General features: G+C 48.2%; 1 protein-coding gene across 2 annotated transcripts in view; it reads right to left on the reverse strand.

Annotated features, from left to right (window-relative positions):
• The window catches only part of TTC13 (tetratricopeptide repeat domain 13), a 1,212,286-nt gene that overhangs the window by 845,590 nt on the left and 341,429 nt on the right, over window positions 1-25,267 (reverse strand). For both annotated transcript variants that reach the window (XM_078649075.1, XM_078649076.1), the window contains exon 9: window positions 19,854-19,936. In XM_078649075.1, the coding sequence (XP_078505201.1) occupies window positions 19,854-19,936 (83 nt within the window). The remainder of the gene's footprint in view (window positions 1-19,853; window positions 19,937-25,267) is intronic.

Here is a 25,267-nt window from a genome sequence, read left to right on the forward strand (position 1 = left end):
AGGATGTTTGAAGGAGTCATGTGGATGATGTTTGAGTGCGCTTTCAGTTTAAAAAAAACGAACATATAAAAAACACATACTACCTCAAAAAAGAGCGCCAGCAGCGGAAAGACCTTAATCCATCTCAATCAATCAGTCATTGGGTCATGCCCTCGCCAAAAGGAGAGGAAGTGAAGACTGCTCATGCTGCCAAATTTGGAAAAACAACAGTTGATGGACAGAATGCAGAACAATGTCATACATTCACCCCAATTCAGAGATCTGGGCCTAAATCCATTGTTTTTTTGCTCACCGTTCCATTCCAGTTTGAACCCAGCCATATGCAAATCAGTCTTGACCCTGTGCCTCATGGGAACAGTCCCCGGTAGCTTGTCTCCTTTCTGGTGAAGAATTGGCTTGGTAGTTTGGTCTGCCCTGTTCCCATGATGCACTGGGCCAGGGACAGACTAATTTGCATATAGCCAGGTTCTGAGCTGGGATGGGGCAGTGAGATAAATAACGGTGATGGATCAAGCCCTGATCTTTGGACTGGGTAAGAGTGGTCTGCTTAATTCAGACACTCTGTTCATCACCACCCCCTTTTCTGTATCATGGGAACAGTCCAGCCCGAACTGCCAGGCCAGGTCCTCCCTGGACTGGAAACAAGCATCCTAGGACCAGTTTCGGGGTTTCACACCTTTTCAGCCAGTATAGCTTTGATTCGAGTGGCATGGAGAGCACAGGACCCACTTCTGGGCACAACCGTACCACTTGGGGAGACAAATGCAAAAACAACAGTTGATGGACAGAATGCAGAACAATGTCATACATTCACCCCAGTACAGACCAGGACGCTTGTTTCCGGTCCAGGGAAGACATGGCTTGGCAGTTCGGGCTGGACTGTTCCCATGAGGCACAGGGTTGACTGATTTGCATATGGCCAGGTCTAAACTGGGGTGGCATGATGAGCAAAATAATGATGATGGATTAAACCCAGATCAGTTGACTGGGGGTGAGTGCTTGCAATGTTCAACACTCCGTCCATCATCCCGTTTGGTTTTGCCAAATTTGCTGCAGCAAATGAGTGACAAAGAAGCCCATGAATGGTAAGCAATGGGCGGGCTTCCAAGCTCCTTATTCAACACAATATCTTTCACAAGCAAGAGCGCATGTTCACACAGGCAAGACCTAAAGAAAATTATCTAATTGGAGGCTAAAAAGAGTGTGTCTCTCCTCTTTATCAAGTTCATTCTTTTGTGATGCCACCACAGTCTTTTTTTCACCATCTGCCCTCTCTATTTTATCTGTGGCAGAGACATTTTAAGGCATGGGAAAAGTGGGCTATTGCCCAGGGCCCCCCATCTTCCAAGGGGCCCTGGTAAAGTGATCTTTCTATCAATCAATCTCATCTTTCTCAATTGTTCTCTATTGCTTCTTTCAATCATGCTTGGATTAGCAGAAAATAGCCAATAAAATTCAAGGTTGTTCTGAATGGGGATCCCAAAATATGCTTAATCTAGGGCCCAAAAAAATCTTAAAACAAGTAGGCCTGGACGGTAAATTCCATTCTGCTCGCGGAATTTGCGGAATTTGGGTAATTTTGCGTTCCGCGGAGAACGCGAAATTGCCTAAATTTCTGCGTTCTGCGACTTTGCGATTTTTTTTTTCTTTTCCGCGTTCTCAAAAGGCGTGTTTGCGAGATATTTCCCCCCTAGCACGCTAACAGCATTTGCGAACAAGAAAAAAGCATCGCGAACAAGCAATTCCGTATATTCGCAAAATTTCTGCGTGTTCGTGGAGATTTTTTACCGTTTCGTGGAGATTTGCGTAACGTGATTCCGCCCACCCCTGAAAACAAGACTACTTGGTAGTCCTCAGTAATCCCTCTACTTTTTTCCAGAGTAAACCTACTGCATTGTTCTCTCCGCTGCCTAGCATCTGTTCTTTTACTAGTTCCCTCATTGTTCACTTTTTAGATCGGGCATTAGCTAAGACCTTTTGATTTTACAAAAAAATATGTACAATATACTTACATATAAGGGTTTTTAGCCACCGGTCTTCAACCATTGGTCTGTCTAGTCATTCACATCATTTTGCTTCCACCCACTACAACATATAGCATGGGGCAGTGGGTAAGTCTATTTGATCCACTGTTTAACTTCATTTTGAGTGACTGAATTTTGATCTCCCATAAGGATTTAATTCACACACAGGCTAGTTCCTAAAGTGCAAGTATTTTTGCTTTTACTTTATAATTATTTCTTTAGTGTAGCCTTTGTGTTTAGAGCCAGATGTGATAGCCACATGCGTCAGATGCTCATTTATCAGCTCCCATCTCCAGCTAATGTGGTTGTAAATTACTTTTAGTGTTTCGCTTTTTTTTTGTTTTTATTAAACTTTTTATTAAAGTTGAAGCACAATATTATTATTACAGTACATTTGTGGGGTACATTACTGAAGCAGCACAGTAAATTGGTGTCAAACATATCACACATTAAGGCATTATGGGTTCTTAATTCTGGTTCGTCTCATTGCCATATCTTCTGTGGGAGAAGTACATATTTCCCCCTAAAGGTGTTCCAACCTCCCCATTTTTTATCCCACTTCTTAGGGCAACGCCTTCTTTTGTACACCTCTTTCCCTGCAATCATGCATTTGTCCATTTCTGCTACCCAACCTATCGTAAGTGGTGGTGTGCTGGAGCCCCAGGACATTGCCACGGCTCATTTTACCAATAAGTATCCCAACTCCACCCATTGCTGCTCGATTTCCGTTAGGTCGGTAGGCTCCCATATTGTTAGGATCTCCATTTTTGGCGACATTTGAATGTGTTTGCCCAGAGTAGCTTTCATCTTTGTGGTGGTTCTAACCTAAAACGGGCGTATACGGGGACAATCCCAGAGGATGTGATAAAAGGAGCCGTCTTGTCCGCATCACCTCAGGCATAACGCCTCACTCCTGTTACCTATTTTCGCCAAGAGGATGCCAGAGAGGTATGTCCTATGGAGTATTTTTAATTGTATGAGACGGAAGTGGTGGTTCAGGGCTGTCTCTCTGGGGGACATTAAGGTGGTCTGCCAGTCTTCATCGTCCAATTCCCCTAAGTCTGCTTGCCAGGGATTTCTCAGAGCTTGAAAGGTGTCAGGTAAGTTGTTGCAGAGTTTGATATAGGTGCAAGAGAGGGCTTTAGTCAGAAGTGGTTCGGTAAGTAAACGGTCCTTTAAAGGGGAGGCGTCTGGTAGGGAAGAGAGGTCGGGGATATTGGTAAGAATGGTGTGTCGGATTTGTAAGTAATGGAAGATCTCTCCCTGTGCGAGTGTGTATTTGGTTTGCAGTTCTTTAAATGTGAGGATATTCCCTTTGGCAACTAGGTCCCCCAAATTGGTGATTCAGATAGTATTCCATCTATCAAATCCTTTGTGAAAGCAGAACGACCCTAATCGCTACGAGGACCACAACGGAGTAGCCTTGGTAAATTTGTCCGCCCAACCAAGGCATTTGTTGGCCTTATGCCAAACCGCCACGGTATGTGGCATGGGTCCTAAGTATCGGCTATTGCGGACTTTGCTATTGAGAGCTCCCATATACCCTTCTCGGCCTGTCTGGAATGTCTCTAAACGAAAGGCTTGGTATGTTGGGGGGTTCATGGATCCATTGGTTAACGGGTACTAGTTGGGAGGCCCAGTAGTAAAGGCGGAGATCTGTAAGGGCTATTCCTCCATCATACGATCCCTTGGTGAGTTTCTGAGGAGCGATCCGTGGGGATTTCCCGTCCTATAGTAAGGTACGGAGCTCTCCTTCTATGGTGGTGAAATAACTATTTTCTATAGGGAATGGGCAGTTCTGAAGGAGAGTGTTTTGCTTTTGTGACTGCTGCTATTTCACAGCAAACCAGATCAGGTTGTGTCCATTGAAAATGTTTTGTATTTAGTTATCCTCTATTTACATTTTACCTTTCGTTCCTTGTTTCTTTTCTAATTTGCTTTTCCCCCCAATAATTTCCTTCTTTCATTATCTTTCCTAATTTCTTTCTTTACTTTTTTTGTCTTCTTTCATTCTTTTTCTCTCTCTTCCTTTGCTTTCTGTCTTTTTTTCTTTGTCTTTTTGATTTGTATTTTTTATTTTCTTCTTTCTTTTGACTTTCCTTCTTTCATGACTTCTTTCCTTTCTTCTCTTTTCCTTTTTCATTCTTTCTTTCTCTTCTCCTTTCTTTCTCTCCCCTTCTTTCATTCTTTTTTCCTTCTCTGTCTTTCTTGCCTTCTTTCTTTCACTTTCCTTCCATCTTTCTCTTGCTTGCTTTTGTGTTTTTCGCTTGCTTATTTTTTTCTTTTCTTCCTTCTTTTGCCTTCTTTCCAATCTTTCTTGCCATGCTTTCTTTTCACCTTCCTTCTTGCCTTGCTTTGTTTTAGCTTTCCTTCTTCAGACATTTTTTCATGAGTAGTAACGCACAAGTTACTTACCTTCGGTAACGATAAATGTGTAAGAAACAGTAGTTCGTGTTAGATTCCTCACCTTCGAATTTTCCCAGACGTCAGGCTGGATACAGAAAGTTTTCGTCAGCAGTACCCTGTGGCTCCGCATCCGTCGTTGGCATCATGATCGCCGGGATGATGTCGGAGTACTTAGAAGCCGCCCTCGCGCGCTGATGTCAGTTCTGTACATAGCTTTTCGCGCCAGGAACGCAGAGCCATGATAGAAACCAACACTGGTGGCAAGAAATTAGGGCCCTCAAGGGAGATACCTTAACCCTAGATATCAGTTCGCAGAACAGGGAGGATGGGTGGTGCGGTAAGGAATCTAACACTAACTACTGTTTCTTACAGATATATCGTTACCGAAGGTAAGTAACTTGTGCATCTGAAAGAAACCGGTTAGTGTTAGATTCCTCACCTTAGAATAGATACTCCAGCAATACCAACCCCGGTGGTGGGTCTGCGAATCAAGATCACACCAGAAAGTCCTGGAGAATCGGAATGGCTGAAAAAGCCATCTCTCCGGACTTGGCTGTCCAGGCAGTAGTGCCTAGCAAACGTGTGCAGCGAGGCCCAGATAGCTGCCTGACAGATGACCTGCAAGGTGACTCCTCGACCCCGGGCAGTAGTAGCCGCCATGGTCCGAATGGAATGGGCACGCAGCCCCAGAGGAGGCTCCGTTTTTGCCAAAGAATAACAGACCTTGATGCACAAAACGACCCACCGAGAGATGATCCGCTTGTGCACCGCCCGTCCCTTCTTAGCGCACACGTAACCAACAAAGAGCTGGTCGTCCACCCAGAAGTGGCGTGTGCGGTCTAGATTGGAGAGCGCACGTTTTGGGTCCAGATGGTGGAGCCTCTCTTCCTCTTTATAGGGTTGGGGAGGCGGAAAGAAGGTGGGCAAGGTGATGGACTGCCCGATATGAAAGACTGTAACCACCTTGGGCAGGAAAGAAGGATGAGTCCTCAGAACAACCTTGTCTGGATGGACAGAGAGGAAAGGAGGTTTAGAAGATAGAGCCTGGAGCTCACTTACTCTCCTGGCAGAGGTGATGGCAACCAGGAATGCAGTTTTAAGAGTCAGAAGACATAGAGGACAGTTATGAAGTGGCTCAAAGGGAGCGCACATCAGATAAGTCAGTACAAGGTTCAAGTCCCACTGAGGCATCACAAAAGGAACAGGAGGAAACAGGTGTGTGATGCCTTTCAAGAATCTATTTACAACAGGGGACTTGAAAAGAGTAGGCTGATCAGGAAGACTCAAGAAGACTGAAATGGCCGAGAGGTAGCCCTTGATAGTGCCCAGAGCAGAGCCCTGCTGAGCACGAGAAAGAAGAAAGAGGAGAAACTCTGAAAGGGGGGTAGAGAGTGGATCCACAGCCTTTGCTGTGCACCATGCCACAAATTTGTTCCACCTGCAGGCATATACCGACTTTGTGGAGGGACGCCTGGCTGCCAGAATCACATCACAGATTTCAGGAGGCAAGTCAAATGGCCTCAACTGTCGCTGCTGAATCTCCACGCATGTAGGTGGAGACTGGACAGGTTTGGGTGGAGGACCGTCTCCTGCTGCAGCGACAGAAGGTCCTCCTGAAGAGGCAGATAAATTAGGGGATCGACTGACATGCTGAGTAGCTCGAGATACCAGTATCTTCGTGCCCAGTCCGGAGCCACAAGGATGACTTGGGCCCAGTCTCGCCTAATCTTCTTCAGCACTCTGGGCAGAAGTGGTATAGGCGGAAAGGCATTCAACAGACCGCAGCTCCACTTGCGACGAAAAGCGTCTCCGAGCGAATGCCGCCTTGGAATTGCCAACGCCCAGAACTGATGACATTGTGCATTCTCTTCGGTGGCGAATAGATCTAACCAAGGCTCTCCATACTACCGAAAGAAACCTTGCGCCACTTCTGAGTTCAGACGCCATTTGTGATCCATCATGCACCGGCGGCTGAGTTTGTCCGCCCTGGCGTTCAGGGAACCTGCCAGGTGTTGAACCACCAGGGTGACGCCCTGGTGTTCCAGCCATGTCCAGAGGCGCAGAGCCTCCGGATAAAAGGTCCATGACCCCACCCTGCCTTGTTTGTTGCAGTACCACATGGCAGTGGTGTTGTCCGTGAACACCTGCACTACACTTTCCCGGAATGAGGGAAGGAATACCTTCAGTGCTAGACTGATTGCCCGCAGCTCCAGAAGGTTGATATGGAGCCGAGACTCCGCCGGAGACCAGAGGCCTCTGATCTCCGCCTCTCCCATGTGGCCCCTCCATCCCAAGAGGGATGCATTCATCACTACTACGTGCTCCGGTTGGGGTAGGGAGAGGGATCTGCCGCTGACCCAATCAATCGCGGTTCATGAGCCACCACTGCAACTGCCTGGCAGTGCCCTCTGAGATCAGGACATGGTCTGACAGGTTGCCCTGATGCTGTGCCCACTGAAACTTCAGGTCCCACTGCAGAGCCCGCATCCGCCACCTGGCGTGATGCACCAGAAGGATGCAGGAGGCCATCAGCCCCAGCATCAACCTGACAAACTCAGGATAAAGGCTGAAAGATCAGAATCAGAGCCTGAATATCCCAAACCCGAAACTGCGCCGAGTCCAGAACCGCTCCGATGAAAAGGAGCTTCTGAGAGGGGCACAGGTGCGACTTCGGCACGTTGATGGAGAACTCAAGCGAGTGCAGGAGGTCGGCCGTAGTCTGGAGGTGGGAAACGACTGTTTGGGGCCAGCCTGCCTCCAACATCCAGTCATCGAGATAGGGGAAGACTGGAACCACTGATCTGCACAGATGAGCTGCGACCATTGCCATCACTTTCGTGAACACCCGAGGGGCACTGGTAAGGCCGAAGGGGGGCATGGTAAACTGAAAGTGCTCATGGCCTACCGTGAACCGTAGCGCCGATGGGCCGGCAGGACGGGGATGTGGAAATATGCGTCCTGCAAGTCCAACGCTACCATCCAGTCTCCAGGTGAGCTAGGACATGAGCTAAAGTCAGCATCTTGAACTTCTCCTTCCGGAGGAAGCCGGAGGAAGCCGTTGACGCTTCGGAGGTCCAAGATAGAGCGTAGGCCTCCTTTGCCCTTCTTGGGTACCAGAAAGTAGTGGGAGTAGCAACCACGTCTTACTTCTGGCCCAGGAACGCGCTTGATGGCCCCTTGGCCAAGAGGGCCATAACTTCCTCCTGCAGAAGTTGCAAGTGATCCCCGACATGCGGTGGCATTGCGGTGGCATGGCTGGAGGGATCGCCTCGAAGGGGAGGGAGTAGCCCCTTCGGACGATTTGCAGCACCCACCTGTCCGACGTGATGGAGCGAGGAGGTGATGGCGGACACTGCCCCCCACTGGCGTCGAATGGCCCTGAAAGATCGGACTAGGAAGGCTTTGAGCCAGATGCTGCAGGAGCGGATGTGGACTGACCTTGCCGTTGTCCCCCGGCACTCCCACGGCAGTTACCACATCCGGGGCCGCATTGAGGCTGGTTCTGCGGCTTGTGGCTGGCAGGACATGTGGGGGTGCCCCTTCCTTGGCCACGAAAGGGGAGAAAAGCAGAAGTTTGCTGGTGCTGGCCCGACAGGCCCAAGGACTTGGCCGTAGTCCTGGAGTCCTTGAAACACTCAAGCGCACTGTCTGCTTTGTCACCAAAGAGGCTACGGCCATCGAAGGGCATGTCCATGAGCGTGGCCTGGAAATCGCCCGAGAAATTTGCGGACCTCGGCGAGGCGGCGAACCGCCACCGTCATAGAAATCGCCCTTCCCAGCGAGTCTGTGGTATCCAGTCCACACCTGATGGAATAACGTGCAGCATCCCAGCCCCTCCGCAAGGGCTTGGGCGAGCAGGGCCCGGGCCTCCTCCGGGCACTGGGGCAGCACGTCCGCAACCATGTCCCACAAAGAGTGGGTATAACGGCCCAAAAGGCAAGCGGTGTTGATAGACTGCAACCCCAAACTCAATGAGGAGAACAGTTTCTTCCCAAACAGATCAAACCTGGGGTGGGGTGCACGGAAAGAAATCTAGGGTCGCCCGGAGCCTGGCGGTGGCGTCGGGCCACGTTCCGATCCACAGGGGGCCCTGTGGAGGGCTTGGGCCAGGTGCCCATCAGAATGTCCGTGAGGGCCTCATTGAACGGCAGTAGAGGCTCCGATGAGCTTACTGGTGGCTGAAGCACCTCAGTGAGGAGGTTAGTCCTCACCGCCGCAGCAGAGTGCTCAAGAGCCAAGGCCATGGCTGCCCTGCGCAACACCACACCATAAGTGGCACCCTCCTCCGTAGCCACGGAGGGAGGAGAGATGAATCCAGTGTTGGGCGATGTGTCCAGACCACTGGCCTTCCCTAGCTCGTCTGCCCAGTCCTGGCTCAACTGGCACTGCTGTGCCAGAGGGTCCTCAGACCCCTCCCAGTCCTCCCCTTCATCCGTGTCCTGGAAAACTGGTTGGAATGACAGAGCCGGGTCGTAGATAAAGGCCTCATCCATCGACGCCGGAGATGGTGCCGAGCGGCGCCGTTCCGATGCTGGACCGGGGCTGAAACTGGGGCGACATTGTCCGAGGACGGCGCCGGGAGCGACACCATGGGGGTCGGAGCCAGTGGAGGAGGCGTAAGGTCAGCAGGTGTCGACCCGGATCCAGGCACGGATCCCACTGGGGCCGGCGGCATCGGGACCGAAGTCGAAGAGAGTCCTCATGGCAATGAGGAAATCACGAATTTCCTCCGGCGTCGCTCGCAGGGCAGGAACCCGAGTGTATGGGTTTGGAGGCAGCGCCTGCGGCTCCGACGGAGCCGCTCGGGCGGTGTCGCCCGGACCCTCAGCCGCGTTGCGCGAGCGGCGTCTGAAGAGCGATGTCGCCTCTTCGACTTCTTCTTGGAGAGCCTCAACTTACCGAAGGACTTGGAGCCCGACGAGTGCTGGCGATGACTCGACGAGCGATGACTGCGACTCCGCAACCGGTCCCTCGACTTCCTCCTCGACCGGGACCGCGAGCGGCGCGGAGCCGACTGCCGGATGTCGAGTAGCTTGCAGGACCGCTCCCGCCTAGCTTTCGAAGTCAAGGCTTGGCAGTCGGGGCACGACTTGTCGTCGTGGTCGGCCCCGAGGCAGTAGAGACACCGATGGTGGGGGTCGGTCACCGACATCAGGCAGTGACAGGCGTCGCACTGCTTGAAGCCAGGCATCCCTACAGCACCAGGAGTCGAAGTCAACTCCAAAAAGAGATACAAAATAGATCAAAAAGTTAGTCAAAAAATGACTAAGAGTACTGCTCTTCCTGGATCTGCGATAGCTGGCGCAGAAAAGAGAAGAACTGACGTCCGCGCGCGATGGGGGCGTCTAAGTACTCCGACGACGTCATCCCGGCGATCACGACGCAGACGACGGACGCGGAGCCACAGACAATGCCTACTGACACGCAAGGGTACTGCGGACGAAAACTTTCCGGATCCAGTCTGACGCCTGGGGATATTCTAAGGTGAGTAATCTAACACTAACCTGTTTCTTTCAGATCCTGCGCACAAGTGGGTGGTGCAGCTCGGCTTCACCTGGCATTGTTGGGGTCATCTGCGACGGAGGTGACGTTGGTGGTGCCTATATAGGTGCCACCCCAGCACGCTGATGTAAGTTTCTTTTCACACCAGGAGCACGGAGCCACGAAGAATACTGACCATTTTTGGCAAAAATAGGGCCCTGAAAGAGAATGGCCAATGCTGAGCAGATTTTAATGCAGAGCACTAGGAAATGGTCCGTTTCTATACAGCCTTTCCTTTCTTGATCTGACTTATCCCACGAAGTGTGAGTCAGCCACCTGGAACAGTTTTATGTGGTCAAGGTAGGACGACAACATTCTCTGTGGGTCCAGCTGGTGGAGTCTCTCTTCTTCTTTAGAAAGATGTGGTAGAGCGTAAAAGGTAGGCAAGGTGATGGACTTGCCTATGTGCAACTGGTGACTAACTTCAGCAAGAAGGATGCTTGAGTCTGAAGGACCAGTTTGTCGGGGATAAACTTAATGCAGAGAGGTTGGGAAGACAGAGCCTGTAGCTCATTGACCCTCCGGGCAGATGTAGTTGCTCACAAAAAATCTGTGTTGACGGAGAGGAGCCTAACAGGGAAAGAATAAAGCAGCTCAAAGGGGTACACATTAGTTAAGTAAAAAACAATTTAGGACCCATTGAGGCATAACAAAAGGGACTGGGGAAACATGTGGTTGCTGACATTTAAAGAATCTATTTACAATAGGGGACTTGAAAAGAGTAGTTTGATCTGGCAGCTGTAAAAAAGCAGAGATATCCGATAGATAAACTTTTATGGAGCCCAATGCAGAACCGGCAAGGTAAAAGATAAACAAAAGAACCTTGGAAAGCGGAGCAGATAAGAGATCAACCGGTTTCTCAGCGCACCATGCCACAAATTTGTTCCAATGGCCAGCATATACCATCTTGGTTGAGGGACACAAAGCTGGCAAGATAAAATCTCAGACTTCAGGCGGAAGGTCCAACGCTGCTAATGTTGCTGCCCAATCTCCACGCATGAAGGTGGAGGGTTGACAGGTTCGGGTGGCGAATCCTTCCCTGCTGCTGCAACAAAAGATCCTTCCGATTGGGCATCCTAATCAGAGAACCGATTGCCATGCTCAACAGCTTGGGATACCAGACTCTCCAAGCCTAGTCCAGAGCCACAAGGATGACTTTGGCTTGGTCGTTCCTAATCTTCTTAAGAATTCTGGGCAGTTTTGGTATCGGCAGAAAAGCGTACAGCATGCCTAGACTCCACTCATGACGAAAAGCACCTCCGAGCAAGAGACACCTTGGCTAACCAAAGCTCTCCCTACTGCTGAAAGAAACCTTCCACCACCTTCAGATGGAAACGCCACAACCGTGATCCGCTAGGCATCTTCGGCTGGGTTTGGCTGCCTTGGCGTTCAGAAATCCCGCCAGGTGTTGAACCATCAAGGATATACCCTGGAGCTCCTGCCATGTCCAGAAACACAGGGCCTCCTGACAAAGGGTCCATGACCCCACCAGGTCCTATTTGTTGAGGACCACATGATGGTGTTGTTGTCCGTGAACACCTGCACCAGCCTTCCCTTGATAGAGGGCAGAAAGGCTTTCAATGGCAGATGGATTGCTCAGAGCTCGATGTGGTGTCCGGATTCTGCCAGAGACCAGAGTTCTTTAGTCTACACCTCTCCCAGATGGCCGTCCCATCCCCGGAGCATGCATCCGTCACTACTGTCAGATCTGCTTGGGGAAAGGAGAGTGGTCTGCCGCTGACCCAGTCGCTGTTCGTTATCAACCAGTGAAAGTCTTTTGCAGTGCCCACTGAGATCTGGACCATGCCAGAGAGATTTCCCCCGAGTGCTGCGCCCACTGGAACTTCGAGTCCCACTACTCAGCCCGCATATCCTAGTGGGCATGTGTCACAAGCAGGATGTAGGAGGCCATGAGCCTCAAAGTCAGTCTCACCAAAAGCCAGGATAGTGCATGAAACATCTCTATCATAGCCTGCATACCCTGGACTCGCTGTTCAGGAGAATAAACCTGAAACTTCACTGTGTCCAGAAAAGCCCAGATGAACAGGAGCGTCTGAGAAGGGGTCAGGTGTGACTTCAGCACACTGATAGTGAACCCCAAAGAGAGCAGGAGGTCTACCAAAGTCTGGAGGGGGAGACGACTGCCTGGGCAAGCCCACCTTTAACAGCCAGTCATCGAGAAAGGGGAAGGCTGGCACTCCTGATCTCCGCAGATGAGCTGCAACAACCGCCATCACAACAGTGAACACACGAGGGGCCCTGGTAAAGCTAAAGAGGAGCACATTGAACTGAAAATGCTCTTGGCCTACTGTGAACTGCAGGGAACGTCAGTGAGCAGACAGGACAAGGATGTAGATGTATGCATCTCACTGGTGTAACGAAAACTGAGGGGGCCTCCCTGCACGGTACGTAGTGGGGCCCCCTCCAGGCTCAATCAGGAGCTCTCCGGCCAGGGTGCAGGGCCGAGGGGGCCCCCTGGAGCTTGGGGTCACCCCGCACCACGGGGGCTGCGAGGGCCAGTATTATGCCCCTGATGCATCTTGCAAGCCCAAAGCTACCATCAGTTTCCTGGGTCCAGGGCAGACAGAACTTGAGTGAGTATGAGCAATTAGATGTTATCCTTTTTCAGGAAGAAATTGAGAGGCCGCAGGTCTAGGATAGGAAGAAGGCCTCAGTCTTTCTTGGGCACTAGAAAGTAGTAGGCATAGCAACCACAACCTACCTCTGAGGCCGGCATCCTCTCTATGGATCCCTTGGCCAAGAGAGCTGCTACTTTCTGGTGGAGTAATGAGAGATGGTCTTCCGTCTGCCTGTCGTAAGAGGGTGGCATGGGTGGTGGGGTAGACTATCTGGAGAACCCAGCAGCCTGATATTATTGAACTCCAGTTGTGCATCGGATGGCATATCCTGCCGCCCACTAGTTGCCCATGATGGTCGGAGGGCAAATTAAAGGGGTTTGGAGGCTGCAGGGGGGGGTTGTGGACTGGGCCAGCCTCTGGCTGCCTGACCCATGAGGTCTGTGGGTGCCGTGTCCTCGGCCATGCAAAGGCTGGGAAGCTTACAAGCTTGGTAGCTGGGGAGATAGAGACACAGCTGGCAGCCTCTTACATGGCCACTGAAAGAGTGAAAGGCAGACTGGGGTCGACAGGGAGCCATGGAAAGACCCAAGGACCTGGCTGTAATTCTGCTGTCCTTGAAGCACTTCAACACTTAATCTGTAGCGAACAACTGTCCGGTACACTGGACCCCTGTGCAGGACTTGCCTGGGCCCAAAAAGGATGTCAGTGAGGGTTTTATTAAATGGGAGAAGCTATTCGAAGGGTGACTCCCAGCTGATGCCCCCTCTGACAAGACATTAGTCTTGATCGCCACCACAGTCAGCTGAAGGTCCAGAACCTAGGTTGCCCTCCTCACCACCATTGCAAATGTGGCACCCTCCTCCGTAGCCACTGTAGGGGGAGGGAACAACCCAGTATCAAGGGAGGTGTTCAGTCCACTGGCATCCGCCAATTCCTCACACCTGTCCATATCAGGATCTAGGGGCTGGTATTCTTACAGGTCCAGTGGCCCCTGGAGCCGGCATCAGATGGTGCCTCTTCTGCTCTGTTTCGCAGTCAGGAATGAGAATGGGAATGGTGCCGCTGGCAGTGCAGGAAGCATCGACAGTGGGACCGGTCCCGGGGAAGGTCGAGGTGGCACGATCATAGCCAGTCTAAATACAGCTGTGGATCCAAGAGGCTCGACTGGCGCTAAGGACGAACCAGCTGGCAGAGAACCAGCAGGGGCCTTTCCTGAACCCAGGGGGCCCACTGGCACTCAAGAGGACAGGCCCCCGAAATATGAGGTGCACAGGCAAATAGATTTCTTGGAGTTGGGAGGGGGATCGCTTCAACTCCTGAAAACTCAGGGAGGTGCAGAGATCGCACAGGAGCAGGCTCAACTGCAGAGCCAGGCCTCAGGTAACGATGGTCCCTCGCCGCGGCAGATGACTTGGACAGATGGGGGTGTTGTTGGAGACCTCTGACTTCTTCCTCTTCTTTTGTCTGGGACCTACCGGAGTGGGACGAATTTGACTGCGACGAAGATCGATGGCTCCACGACTGATCCCGGGACCTTCCTGTTGACTGGGATTGAGACCGTTGCGGCATTGCACATCGAGCGACAAGGCACTTGAGGGATCGCTCCTTGGGGTGCATGGCATGAGAACTGATGCAGATCTTGGTATCATGGTCGCGATCAAGGCACAAGAGACAGACTAGATACGGGTCCATCAAGGACATTTGTCAATGACAGGCACCGCAAAGCTTGAATCCAGCCTTGCTTGTGGACAACACTGCCACACCAAGAGAAAAAATCTTTAACAAACTCGAAAAAGGTAAGTCAAAAATTGACTACGGGTAGCTACCTCCGGATCTGTACTGACTGGCGCTGAAAAAAAGGAACGGACGTCAGTGCTTTGTAGTGGCGCCTGTAAACGCAAACCGCATCTCACTTCCAGTGGGGACAATGCCACACGGAACCGGACTACGCCACCTATCGGGGTAGTTCTCACGAAAAATGTACGGCTCCAGTTAAGCTTTATGAAGACCCGGCATGTACAAAAACCATGACAAAACAAGAATTGTCAGAAGGCTGATTAGCAACACCAAACCTATTGGCTTTGGCAATGCTTGTTTTCTTAAATGCTCCATCACTTATTCACAGTTTTGCCTCTTGTCAGTGTAGCCTGTTTTGTCCTTCGTGCAGTCCTTCCTTACATATTGTGCACCTCAAATGTATCCACAGTGTTGTCTTTTGGCTTCGCCCACACCATTGCTTCTTCTCTTTCACCTTTTATGCAAGCTACTCGCAGGTCTCCCTTTCTTATGCCTGATGAAAGATCCCCTTCCCGGGTCCACATGTTTCTCCTCAGTGCTCCCTATTGTGCTTGCAGTGTGGTTTTCCATTTTTTTAAGCGTGCTCTCCCATTTTCTCTGTGTCATAGCTCATTTATTTTCCAGTTGTATCTCTTAGCAGTATGCTCTGACACGTCTCCTCTGTGCCTATTCATCCTCTGCTATCTTGTTGATCTCTCTTCTTTTCAGTGCTAATGCTACTGGTCTATTTTCATTCTGTCTCTCAGATCCCCCCCATCCTTCCCCTTTTGACTCAACAGTGTTCTATAGATCTTCCGTTTCCAATTCTTGATCAACTATTTTTTCTCCTCCCCTTAATTCACACATTTACAGCAAAGCTTTTTATTTGACCTCTTCACGCATTTAATCTCAGGTACTCGCTTTTTCTCGGGATCTGTTGTCTCTCTCGCTTGGTCACCTCATCCTGTCCACGGTCTCTCAACCTTCAAAATGTTCCTCTTTTCAGTACTTCTTTAATACCCGGATCTGTTCTCCTCACGCTCTCTATCTGCCTCTGTCTTTCACTCTCAACAGTCTGTACATTTCCTTTTCCCCTTTCTTTTGTTTTTGTTACAGGGTCTGCATTGCTTTCTACGTCCTGTATTTGACTCATTTTCATTCTCCTCCCTTTGGTGTCTGTTCCTTTTTCTTCTGATCCCCCATGTCTCTTTATTCTGAACCTTAGTCTGGTTTCTCTTTTTCTTCTACTTTTTTCTCTTCCTCAATCTCTCTATTGTCTGCTTTCTCCTTTTCTGTAGTGTTTCCCACTTCTCTGTATTGCCTTTTTCCTCTCCAATATTTATCTTCGTCCTTCCCCTACCCATAGTCTACCTCTCCTTTTCACCCTCTTCTATTTCTCAGTTCTTTGGTCTAGCTATTGTACAATGCTGAAGTTTCACGTGTTCCCCGACTAGCAATGCAAAACTGTCAAGAGGTGAAAGTATGTTTTTTTTCCAACGAGTCTAAAAGCATCATCTCTTTTTTTGGTGCCCCAATCTGTTAACCACCTAGAACTTTGGGACATTTAATCAACTCTTTAGTGAATGCATTGGCCTCTTTTCTGTTCAAATTTTCGAACTTTGCTCTCCTGGGTGATTTAAAGATGCATCGTGTAGACAATATCAGTTGTTCCCAACTTTCCAGACCATAAATACTCTGCAACTCTACAGAAGAGTACTATCACCGAAGCTAAGGGCAGGCCACACTTAATTAGTTATTGGTCTCAGGCCGCTCCAAGACTTAGACCAATCGTTTAGCAGTACTGTACTCGATTTTTTTACACCCATTACAGTGCCTCCACCATGTAGACTTCTGAGTGCCCTGTACTTGGACCAAGATCAGTACTTGTAATTTTGTTAAAGCACTAGATTAAGCTTTTATGACCCTTGCGTCTGATGCTGACAACGTAGCATCAATTTAAACAGCTAAACCTCAGCTGCCTTAAACTTGCTCATTCCTCTCAAACATATCCACTCATAACGCAAAATCTCCACCTGCTCCCTAGTTCTATGATACAAACGCTGAGAACTATTAATGACAAGTCCACAATCCTCAAACCGCTTATTCTGTAGAAAACATTGGTAAATCGAACAGCTCTACACTGTAATTTTGACTTTTTGTTAAAACTTTAATGAATCCTACCACGCGTAGCCAAAAGGTGGCTCCTTCCGATAAGCTTTGCAAGGAACTAGCCTAGTTCTTCCATGACAAAATCTGTAACATCCCAGCAAAGTTTCACATTTAGCACCCTCTAGAAGCGCTGACTTTGTGTGATATGGTTAGTACAGCCCCTTTTAGAGCATCTCTTGCTGACTTTGCGCCTATTACCACTTCGGAGACTTAATTAGCCCTAGTGTCTAGGAAATGAGGATTGCCTGTGGATCCTTATTCTCCTTGCATTTTTGCACTAGACGTGGAAGTGATTAGTCCTACTCTCACTATCTGATCAACATTTCCCTTACATACGCCATGGTCTATTCGATTTGGAAACAAGCTGTGGTACTTTCGCTACCTAATAACCCACTGCTGATCCTAGCACAGCTGTGGGTTATTAACAGTAACTACTGTTCTTCATCATTTGTCTCACTTCAGGTAAACAGTCCTGAAAAACATGTCAGTACCCAATCTTCTAATTTCTGTCTAATCTAATGCTCTACTTGACAAAATCCAATCGGGATTACACCCTCAATGAAACAGTCTTGCTGGCCCTTACACAAGATGATAGAGCCATTTTTTATAAACCATTTTATTGGCATTTTGAAGAACAAAAGTATAATTCAATTCAATATAATCAAATAGTGTTGTACCTCAGTATTCATCACTTGAGCAGGAAACTTTACAGCTAACAGAGCTAACTATAACTTGCACACTCACCATTCTCTGCTAACTAGAGTAGATGAATCTTTGTGTTTTGTTTTTTTAAAGTTCGAAACGTTATGTTGGCACCAACATATTCACCTAACTATAACGTCACTTTAACCTTTGCTTTTTTGTGCAGAAATTAGCAGTGCATGGCGAGGGTGCGAGTTAAAATGACCTTAAGGCAAGAGTTACAGTTACTGGAGATAACTGAAAAAGCCAGTGTTTATTTTTAAGTTTAAAACATCTTGCTGTCACTAGAAGTTTCACTTAACCATAAGGTCATTTTAACCTTTTTTTTTTCAATTAGTTTCGAGTTTTATTTTTAAATGTGAAGTAATATTAAATTACTACACAAAGCCAATCCATGGATTAGAGTGTATAGTTTCCGGGTGTGTTTATGTTATTCTCACTTGTCTAGCTGTAACTACCTGCAACTATTTACTTTACAAATAATGCAAGAAAAACAAAACTGTATGGCCTACATGCAGCTAGTCAGAATTATTGCATTCTTTGTGGACGATCTTTAAATGACTTTGAGCGGCAAGAATCTATGCCAAATAACTCTTGTCCAGGCCTGGGTGAAGGTAGGTCTACAGATCTAGGATTCCTAAACATCCAAGATGTGACCTTTAATACAGGAAGTTCTGATCTGTCAATAAGTCAATCTGTGTAAGTTCCCATCAGCTGTACACCTGGTTTGGAATCCTAGGAGTTTATTGCCATTGTACATGGGGTAATAGAGAGTAAATCTTTCTCCAGGTTACGCATTCTAGATAGGATAACATTGTTCAGAGAGGGGTTCGATGCAAAAATGTAATACAATGTCAAGGGTATAGGTGGACCAACTTATTGTTACTGCTTGCTTGAGTGATGACGTCAGAAACAAGATCCATTATCTCTTAGAGGAGCGGATTAAAGGAAACTACTCAATGACCACTTTGAGCTCAAAGCATGAAAGTGGAGTAAGCAATCCAGAAATTATTGCTTTCTGCGGGGCCCAGAACCTGAAATTATCCTTAAAGAGTCAGCTATAATTGGAACTTTTCGGTGGGGCTCTTAAATAGATCTTGTCCAGAGACTTTCATCAAGGCCACAAAGACCACAGAGCCAGAAGTGTCCCTACTACGAGACAACTGTCCAGTGTATAGTTCCCTTTCTCATCAGGAAATCAGATGTGGGCATGGTCCTTTATGATCCTGGCCTGTAGTATCACAAGAAATGTACTAGGCCATCAAACATAGAAAGATTTGAAACAATTTATCCACTGTATCAGGCTTTAACGGAAGCAGGACACAGGAGTTCTGAAGAGACCCGACATTCATTATCCAATGTAGCATCAATAAAGATTTTAGATACAGTTAGAACCATGGTGTCCTGAGTACCTAATGAGGTAGTGAAGTACCCACCCGAGCCACACTAATTGCTATTACTATAGCTATAACCTTTACAAAGTTTCTGGGTGTAGCACATTTAGACTGAAGTAAAGGACCTTGTACCGATGGCACTGGTGAAATAGAAAAAGCATCTACCAAGGCTCCCACACTGGGATGTAATTGAAGATATCTGGCAGAGAAGCAAGTCTGCCTTCTTGATAGATTCATTTGAGCTTGTGCACATGTTATTTTTTAGATCACTGGAGAAGAATGTACAGCTTCTTGCAGATAGCCTCCACCAGCTTAAAGATGTCTTGTTTTCTACCCATATCTGAGACCATACCAGAATAATTGCGACAAAGGCAGCTTGGAATGATCTGGTTTCATGTTATTAAGATTGTTGTAGGGACAGGGCCCTCACGTAAAAACTTTGAAATTGGTTTTATAGCCCCAGCAGTAGAAGCTGTAAGCAAAGTATTGGTCATCACAAGAACATTTATGGAGTCCTTCAAAAGAACCCAATAGGAATCATCCAAAGGATAGCACAATCTTTTCAGAAAGAAATCAGCATGTATTTGGGCCAATACCTCTTCTGTCCAGATTACCTTAGTCTCACCCTAAAAGCACGTAAATCTGAGTTAGAAAAACATTTTGTGCGCTATGGAAGAGGTAGGAATATGTAATTTAGAAATCCCTAGGCCTCACAAATAACAGTGAGAGTTGGCACTAAATGTACATTTAGAGACTTAGCAGTGCTAAAGGCGTGCAAATGGGCCCGATTGCTAGCTGGCATTCTACATTAGTTTTTGTAAACTGAGAATGCTTTGGAGTGTCTCACTGCGTATACCTCGAGGTCATGTCCTTTTCACAGCCTTCGATTGCAGAAGCTCACAGTTCACAATGACTTATTTGAAACCCAAATAGCATATATCTAGAACAGGGTTTGCCCTACAGCAGGCTGTTATACCCTCTATTCTGGCCTGTAGTCTTTATTTGAAAGTTCTTTGGAGTGTGTGATGCTAAGTGAGTGAGTGAGTATTCCCCCAGGGGCTTCTGGAAGCCTGAGAGTAGAAAGGACTCAGCACGGGAAAAACAACTCCTGGTGGTTGTGTGCTACACTGGAACATAACTGAAATGTCTAATAAAGCCATTGAATAAACCATCTTAAAGCAACGTCTTTTGCCTTGACAATACTTGATTTAACACATGCATTTAAGAAAATAAAGACAACAAAATTCAAATCTTCTGTTTACCTGTAGGCTTGTCCAAGGCTTTTATATGCATCTATAAAGTCCGATTTCTGTTTTAATGCTTCTTTGAACGTTTCAATAGCTTCCTGTGAAATATTCAAAAGATCCACACTCAGTATTTTGTTTCTTTGAATAAATTAGAAAACCAACACTTTACATACTTTACTCACCTCAGCTTAAAAAGGAGGATTATGCACAGCATATGCCAATTACATACTGTGAGTCTGAGGGCCTCATTCCAGGTGCCCTGGAGTTTGGTCCAGTATTTCAACCCCCCTGCCACCCCCCACCCAACAATTATCAGCCGACTGAGAGTGGGACACTGAGAGTTTCCTTAGAAATGGGGAAATACTACAATTCTGCAGCCATAGATGATAGTTGTAAGCCAAAGTCTCCATAAACAACTATATCACCCACAACTGGTGTCCACTATAACTGTGCAATACAACTGAAGACGGTTTCAGTTTCTTCCTCAAGTTATCTTCCTGATCAGCTTCTTTGGGTTGGCCAGCAGTGAAACACCAGTACCGGGATAACCGGGACAGTCGGTTTTTCTGCCTACACCATCTGACATTCACTGTTCAACTTGTGTTTTCTTAAAAAAGAATGAACATTCAGAACTAGGTATGCACATATGAAGCTGTCAGCTACACTAACAAATCTCACCAGGGCAGCGACAATTATCCAACAGACCGTTTTAGATACAACTGAACAATATCACTATAAAATATACACATGCTATGAAAAGACAAAAAAAAAATCAAAATCTTAAAAGCATGTCTCAACTAAAACACAATCCTGAACTAGGGTCAAATATCTAAGCATGCTTGGTGAATATAAGTCAACAATAAGAAAGAAAAAACAAAATAAAATTATTGAAACAATTTGATAACCTAAGTAAGAAGCCAGAATGGTGAGGTTTTCTGAACACATTGCCAGAAAATATAGAAAGAAAGCCATACTGAACACTTCAGGGATGGGCAAAAATATCCTTATGAAACCAAATGTACTTGAAGAAACCATAAAAGAGAAGGACCATAAAGAGAAATCAGAGACAATGGATGAATTAAGAGAGCATTTTTACAAATCTAAAGGAAAGAAAACTTGCAGCCCAAGTAACATATTAAATATAATTTCTAATCAAGGCTCCCACCATATTCTGGTACAACATCACACTGGGAAAACCTACAGCGGTAATCATCAAGTGGACATCATCTGCCCATATCACAACAGGAGGTTTAAAAACAGTCATGTAAACATATTTTTGAAGCTTTGTGACCACAAACATATGGAGTTCCTAATTGACAGTGACGTTTTGCATAGAAGTAATGTATCCAAACGCCGAATTACAGAAACTTTCTGCACCCAATAAATTCGGTTCAGCAGATATTAAAACAACAAAAACTGGGGTAAAATATTTGCTTGCTTTATTAAAGTCCACAAAGCATGTGACCTAATAGGATACTCAGGACCAAACATGAACCTACTGGAGGCAAGAACAGGAGATTAAACTTACAATAAAATATGCATTTGACTTAAACAGTTATTAGATGTATTCATTTAGCAAGTAAACATTGTGTTCGTAGCACAATAGCAATTGATACTTAAAACTGAATGCTGTTTGGGTGGGAACATAAAATAGAGCAGCAAGAGTTTGCTTTGAAGGTAAGAGTTCCATTTCTTCTGCCATTGGCAAATACTTACATAAAGATAGAAGACTTGACAAATCCTCAATTGATATACAAATGCGCAAACGTATTTGCATATTGATTGGTCTACAAAGTGATGTGGAAATGTGTGATAGTGTGTTAGAAATGGGGGTCTCTAGTTGGCAGGTTGTTACCCTGTCCAAGTAGGGACCCTTCTTCCTGTGCAGGGTAAAGGGGATACACTTCTACAATAACCTCTGCTCACCCCCTTGGTAGTTTGGCACACGCAGTCAGGCTGATTTCAGAGGCAGCGTGTAAAGCGTTTACACATAACCATTGCTAATACAGTGAAAACACTATAGAAGGACACCACACCAGTTTCAGAAAAATATCCAATATTTTATCTGTAAAAACCTGAGGCTTTTACATGCGGCAGACCCGTGGAAATGTCCCCGACTGTTTTGCGGCCTTCACGGAGCTGGGACCGGGGTGTCGAGTGAGGAGAGTGGCCGGCCGCGACTGCGACAACAGCGGCCTCTGGTGGGGGTGAGGAGTCGGCCGGAGGGCACCGGAGATCTGATGGGCAGATGGCGACAGTGCTGACCTAGTCTATCTAGTGGAGTGACTTGTGGGATGTGCGGTGCAGCAGGGTCGAGGGGAGTGCACGATACTAGGCCCCCTTTCCAGTGTTGTGTCCGGGCATGACTAATGACTTCTCCCGGAATCGGCGGGCGGCTCCCAGGGAGCGGCAGAGATTTTGTTTAGCCTTTTGGTGACTCTTCGCTGGGAAGCCTGCCTTGACTTTCGGGGTCCTCGTGGTAACTACTGTTGCGCCCTGGTGTGGGGCCCGTTCCCGAGGTGAGGTGGAGAAGGACGAAGCCGGATCAGCTAAGATGGCGGACGGCACCCTCTTACGCGGACCACATCCGGGCAGAGAAGCTGCTGTGCGGGAGAGTCCTGGGGTCTGGCGACACGAAACAGAGCCCACGTCCAGAGATATACTGGCTGCGCTAACAACCCTGCATACGACCCTGATCCGGGACGCCCGGGATCTGGGAAGAAGGATGGCCGCCATTGTTGTCCCACCGTTCCACACGGGCATAGTTCGATCTCCTGGAAGCGCCGATGTGCCCGCCTCTGCGTCAGTGATGAGTGCTCCAGCTACGCCTATGTTCGTGGAGACGCTGGAAGACCCGGTTCATGAGATCGCTTTGGACAGATCTGTTGTACATGTGAGTGACTCGTCGGGGCACTTATCTATTCGGCGACTGGGGAAGCAACGTCGATCTATGGTTTGGGCTGCCCCGGCGGCGTTTCAGCGCTTACCGGATGGTGTGACTCTCTTTCCCTGGCTGGTGAGACTGTGTCCGGACTGGAGGATGTTTTCGGGGTCGATACTGATACGGACGGATTTCCGCCATACATACTCGGCTGGGTTTTGGTGGCTGAAGTCCCATGGAATAACAACACTGCCCGGTCCGCCCGGCTCACTTGGACCCTCCACGCTGCTCTGTATGCCGGTTGATAAGTGGACGTATGTTGGTACTACTGATAGGAAAGGCCAGGGGTGAGACCGTCTAGGTCATGGTGGAACTTATTGTTGGCTGACTGTGATTTGGGGGACACTCAGCGGGGATGTTATTGAATGTGCTATCGATGCTTAATGTTTGCCATGGCTATTCTGATCTTGCTTTTAGGATGTTTACTGTGCGCGGTGGTGGGGGGGGGGCCGGGTGGCCAGATCGATGGCCCTTCCCCACATTTTTCCTCTTTTTCTTTTTTTCTATATTTCGGGTCTCTTATTTAGGGCGACAGGCACGCTGCTGGGGGGGGGGGATAGGCCGTAGCCTTCTGCAGGGGTGCAGGGTGGGGGGTAGGGGGATGGGGTTTGTTAATTTGTCCTTTCTTTGTTTCTATGGCCCTTTGTCTTTCTTCCTTTTTGGTGTCGTCGTTTTTTCGTGTTTCCTACAGTATGTCTCGTCTTGAGGGGTGGGGTGCAGCTTTGCTACGCAACGTGTTTGTTTTTACATTTATCCTGATTCGTGTGCCTTACCCCCAATACTTCAAACGTATTTGCACTATTTGCGGATTTCCTGTTTCATGCTTGCTATTGTAGGACCATGTATGACCGTATGGCATTGATTCTGAGTTTTCCTTTATTGTAAAATGAACCTTCTCAAATCCTGAATCTCGCACAGTACGCTTGATTACAAGTTATATCCTGGACACTTCTTAGACCCTGATTTTCGGGCTGCTGTATTTTTCTACATTGATTTGCTGTACTTACGACTTGACTAGCGGCCGGCCGAGGTGGTTGTAGGCCCATACTTGTATTTACTTGAAGTGACAATAAAGGTTCTCAAAAAAAAAATAGACTTAAAAAAAAGTTCCCTGAAGTCGATTGCTCCATCCGGGGCTATCACAGCATCATGAGCAAAAAATCCAAACAATTCTGGCCGACTGCGGACTTGTGGGCTAGCTACGGTGTTGGGAAGACCCGCAAACAATACCTTTAGAAATGCAGGGCGCTGGTGACCTCGCGATGTGCCTTGAAGAGCTGGCGTCTGTTTCGGAGGTCGGTGCAGGATTCGGCGGGCCCTAAAAGTCACATGTGTTGCAGATTGAACTCCTTGACGTTGAAGTCAGAAACGCTGGTGTTGGTGGGGATCCGGGCTGCGGTACGAAGTGCAGCGTGCAGTGCCCTCTGGTCGTGGTGCAGGCAGAAGCTCTGTGGCAGTCGGTGAGACCAGGGCTGCGGTGCAAAGTGGTGCGGTGCTCGTTGCGGTGCTAGCAGGTCACAGTGCAGGCAGCGTCGCCGTCGTTGCTGAAGCACTGTCGTTGGCTGACAAACTGGAATCGATTGCACCAGTAGGCAAGGCTGCTGTGTGGGACGGGGCGGTGCGTCATGTAACTTACGAGCAGTGTCCTCAAACCAAGGCACAAGCAGCTGTGTCAATGTCGGTGTGAAGTGCTGTCGTCGGTGATACCAGGGCAGTACCCACAGGTCACAGTGCAAGCAGCGATCGGTGGCGGCCCTTGGTGCCCTTTGCGGTGCCTTCAGGACATAGAGCCAGAAGTGCTGTTGTTGAGGGCATCTGGTTGGTTTTTCTTCAGCTGCAGCACAAAACACACAGGTCCCAGTGCTGGTAGCAGATGAAAAGTCTTTGCTGTTCCTGAGACTTCTTGAACAAGCTCTACCTCAAGCCCTTGGAGAAACTCAAACAAATATGTTGCAGAAAGTTCAGTGCAGTCCTTTCTCTGCCCAAAACAGAAGCAGCTACAGCAGGCAAACACAGCAAAGCACTCTGCAAAGTGGTAGTCTCTCCTCACAGCTTCTCCAGCTCTTCTTCTTGGTAGGTTCCTTGATCCAAAAGAATTCTAAAGCCCTGGGTTCAGGGCCCCCATATTTATACCACATTTTTTCTTTGTGGCAAGGGCCTCTGAGCCCAGTCCAAACCAGTTCTACCCTCTCTGGCCCAGCTTCACTGAAGGAGGTGGAGACAGCAACGTACAGAGGAGGCACTGCCTATGTTAGTGAAAACTCCCTCCACCACTCCAAATGTAGACCACATGCTAGGATACCAAGGCAGCCAGCCGGTGCGGGGGAACAACACGCACCTTCCTGACTGCTGCCAAAAAATTTACCCGGCACCCAGCGCCACTAGTGAGTAGCGCTCACCCCATCTCCCTTGCTGGAGACTGCCCCGGGTGTCGTAAGTGGGTCCAGCTGGGCTGGGACCTCTGTTGAGGCATTCCCTGCGTCTGGTC

Source organism: Lissotriton helveticus, chromosome 6 (assembly GCF_964261635.1).
Source record: "Lissotriton helveticus chromosome 6, aLisHel1.1, whole genome shotgun sequence".
NCBI lineage: Eukaryota > Metazoa > Chordata > Amphibia > Caudata > Salamandridae > Lissotriton > Lissotriton helveticus.